The 4,008-nt window shown below is 29.1% G+C and overlaps 1 protein-coding gene across 1 annotated transcript; it reads right to left on the bottom strand.

Moving 5' to 3' along the window:
* Nucleotides 1–827: 827 nt before the first annotated feature.
* LOC147810018 (vascular endothelial growth factor receptor kdr-like) lies at nucleotides 828–3,765 on the bottom strand. Its single transcript, XM_087164850.1, has 3 exons — nucleotides 3,529–3,765; nucleotides 2,038–2,346; nucleotides 828–1,484 (listed from the first exon to the last, which is right to left on the bottom strand). The coding sequence occupies exons 1-3, from the start codon at nucleotides 3,617–3,619 to the stop codon at nucleotides 1,459–1,461; spliced, it is 426 nt and encodes a 141-aa protein (XP_087020976.1). The 5' UTR covers nucleotides 3,620–3,765; the 3' UTR covers nucleotides 828–1,458.
* Between the last annotated feature and the right edge of the window lie 243 nt (nucleotides 3,766–4,008).

Genomic DNA, 4,008 nt, shown 5'->3' with positions numbered 1-4,008 from the left:
ACAATTAATAACTAGCAAAAAAATAAACAAACAAATAAAACTAACAGTTAATAACTAAACAAACGAACTACTCAGGGAACGAAGGTACGAAGGCAAAATAAGAACTGCACAAGTAGAAAAGCTAATTAATCTCTTAATAAACGTCTTTTCGTAGAACATATTTTATTCTGCATTCAAAATTATTATCATAAATTATTTTACACAGTGTATTACAGATAAGTGAATAACTTTTAAAAATAATTTTTTCCTTGACCACCGTCAAATGTCGAAATCGTTAAATGTGTGCTGCGACGGAAAAAAAAATTGAGAATCACTTATCTAACCGTTATACGATATACATATTATAGAAAGCTGTAAAATGTCATATGACAATCACACGATCACTGAATTAAACTAATAACTAAAAATAAAGCAGATTTGATGCTTACCTGTGTATTTTCTCCACTCCACTTGAGGTAAGGGAGAACCTGTAGCCTCACATTCCATCTTAAGAGATTCTCCCAAAGAAACGATCGCATTGCTTGGAATTTTTGACCACTTGGGCGGAACTGTCAAAAAAGACAAGTACATTAAAAAAAATTCACTGTAATTCAAAAATTTAAATTTTTGCATTGAGATAAGTGATTTTTTCGTTGCATTAAATGTTTATATTAAAAATAAATTAATAAGTATTTAGCTTCTAAAAATATTTATAGAAGTTAAAGCGTTTCTTCCAAAAGAAAAAAAAAACGCTTAGTCGTTAAATAATGAGAAATATATATCTTTTACTTCCAAATTAAAATAAAGAATTTATTGACTGTTTACTAAAAATATTTCTGATATTCGAAAAAAGGATAATCGTGACTAGTTTCTAGTGGTTTCATAGTTAATTTTTATTTGGAAGTTTAAAAACGAGTCATTTTTGTCATAGTCTTTAAGAAAAATAACCACTAGCTTTGCAATTTACGTAATCCTATAATATTATTTTTCGTAAGAAAAAGTAGATAAATTTAAAAAAAAACAAAACAATTTTTGGTTCCTATTGAAATAAATCTATATACTGGAAGAGTTTGTTATTATGTTGAAGACTGTATATTTAATATTCACAGAATTTTGCAGTAAGTTAGAGCTGCAGTCAATATTTCAGTATATACATTTTATTTTTGAAAGCTTTTGCAATAGCAATTTTTAATGTAGAAAAAGCTTTTTATCATAGTAATAACACGCAATAACAGAAATAATTACATTTTAAAATGCAATTGAAACCATAGATCAACTATTTAACATATGTATGTATAATGATATAAAAATGCAGAGATTTTATTCAGTAGTAACGGAAATCTAAAGATTATCTATAAAGTTTTCAAAAAATTTTGATCACTTGTGTACGGAAAGAAATATCTTTAAAAAGGAAATATTAAGAAAAGAAGCATTCCAAAATTTTCACATTATGAACGCTTGGATTGAGAGTTTTTTCCTTTATTGAAACTTCAAGGAACTGGACACTGCAGTGCCTGGCCAAATTATTACATGCACTATAAGATTCCACGTAGAATCTTAATTATCAGGTGATACTGTACAGCATTATTATTTTTAGGAAACTGAAACCGGTTTGCATTTGTTTACGTTCGTGTATTAATTGGTTAAGATTGCAATGCAATACGTTAGAAATAAATACAAATAGGAAGTGCATAAAAAATCTCCTGAATAAAAACCCATTACATGTATGTTTAAATATAAAAGTATTGCACTAAAACTCGAGCTAAACATGTCATTACTAAAACTCTACACTGTGTCTAATAATTGGGTCTCATTATTATAATATACTAATATAATACCCGATGTAATAAATATTTTATATTTACGTAATATATATCGCCCAATTTATCCAATTGTCGAATCTATATTATATATCGTCTAATTTAATCCGTTGATACACGAACGCAAACAAGTGTGCAAACAGTCACGTAAAAACAATAAACGTTGTAAAGTATCACGTGATTATTAAGATTTTACATAGAATCTTAATAGTGCGTCTCATAATATGGCCCCAGGGACTGTGTATTTGAGGTATGAAATTACCTTTCACTCTTAAGTAAGCAGAATGTTTGGCGTTTCCATCTCTGTTAGAGACGGTACATGTGTAGTTTCCTTCGCTGTCTTGGTCCACAGTGTCTAAAATCAGTACAGAAAATTCAGTGCTGTGTTCGATTCTCAATCTCTTTCCATTCTTTAATAGTGCTCCATCCTTGAACCACGAAAAAGTCAAAGGTTTTGTGTTCGAAACGGCTAGGCACGTCACAGATACAACTTTTCCTTTATTCACATTATCTTGGAAGGAAAATTTTTGGATTTCAGGAATGCCACCTAAATAATCGAGAATGAATTTAAGTATTTCAAAATGGCAACTGAAAAACTGCTTATAAAGACAAATTAATGAATAAATTTAAAAAAAAAAACTTCTCAAAGTATGAACCGTGGTAACCTAGGGGTGCCTATGATTGCTCGTCTATTTAGAATGCTTTAATGTCAAATGGAAAAGCAAAATCAGGGTTAAATTGATGGAGTTTTGAATGAGGTGAAAATATGAATATCCTGCTCCAAATGAAAATGTTTTTAGGCTTTTCATTTTTTTCTCGATTTCATGCTTGAGCAAAGCTGGGTTTTCAGCTGTTCTAAGGAACAAAAATTGCTCAAAAGTTAGTAAAGAATATAATTAATTATATCAAGCTTTATCTTACGATTTGAAAATTCTTATGTTATCAACACCCTCTTATTAATATGGATTACTAGATTGGATATCAATATACTCTCCAACTTCGGAATTTCCGTAGTTTCAGAAAATATTTTCCCCATTGGTAGCAAAGGTTATGTATGAAAATTAACTTAAAACAATTTTATTCAGCAGCTACCGATAAATAATTTAAATCGGTATACAAAAGGTTAAATTGACAAGCATTAATGTCCGGACATTGTATAAAAGTTACATGGAATTCCATTTGTTTAAAACTTTTCTGCATATCAGTAGCGTTTTAAAGAATTATTCCCTAACCTAAAATGGAGAATATATGTATTAAGAATTGTTTTTCCCGCTTACCTACATTGTATTTGTCTCCTTCATAGTTTTATGCATGTGAAACATACATTATATGAATGAAAAAATATTTCACCACCAGAAATATTAGTGGACTTCAGTGATGTGAGAAAATTTTAAATCTCGTAAGGGTACCTCAACTTGTATTATATCTGTTATAAACCTGGAATACTTGTTATAAGCAACGGTTGCTGCACTTATGTGTAAAATAAACTTTTCTTATTAGAGAGATAGATACGCTACGGTGATTAATTACGATGACACATTCATCATATAAATTAAAGGCTGAATGCATAATCGATTCCTCAATACTAATTCAGTGCTCACAAACATTTAAAAAATACTGTAGTTACATAATGCATTTTAAAGAGAAAATTTCATTAAGTGTAAAAAAATTTAGAGAACAAATGTTAAATAATTTTAGTTACAAGTAACATGTACGTAAAAAGACTTACCTTGTGCAGAGCATTTGATGATTTCGAGAGTAGTCAGCAAAATACAGAAAAGTATGTGTATTTTTGTAGTAGAATACTTGAACCAATCCATAATTGTTACAGAAAGTTGCCTCTATCTAAAAACGTAACCTTATCACACATGATTTGCTCATTATCATTTGTAGTAATTTATCACAATTATTCTTGTTAGCATAAAACTATGGAGAATAAATAATAGGACAACACAATTTCAGTCAACAAGAACGCTCCTCATATTCACTTTTGATACATAGGCAGCGCCACACTTTGGTACAACTGAGAACTAAAATCTAGATTTAATATAGTAGAGAAAAATAAAGTTGAAATTATTTATTCATTTTCGTTTTATGTGATTCATAATAATTAAAAAAAAAAGCATTCATAGTTGAAGACATGTTACAATGCTTTCACTCAATCAAAAGTTGCAATAGGTTTTTAAATAAAGAACGAGAACCAACTCAA

This window comes from Parasteatoda tepidariorum, chromosome 5, assembly GCF_982258835.1.
Source record: "Parasteatoda tepidariorum strain Cologne lab strain chromosome 5, Ptep-v5.0, whole genome shotgun sequence".
In the NCBI taxonomy this organism is placed as follows: Eukaryota; Metazoa; Arthropoda; class Arachnida; order Araneae; family Theridiidae; genus Parasteatoda; species Parasteatoda tepidariorum.
Note: the sequence above shows the minus strand (reverse complement) of the source record. Positions and strands in the feature narration are given on the sequence as shown.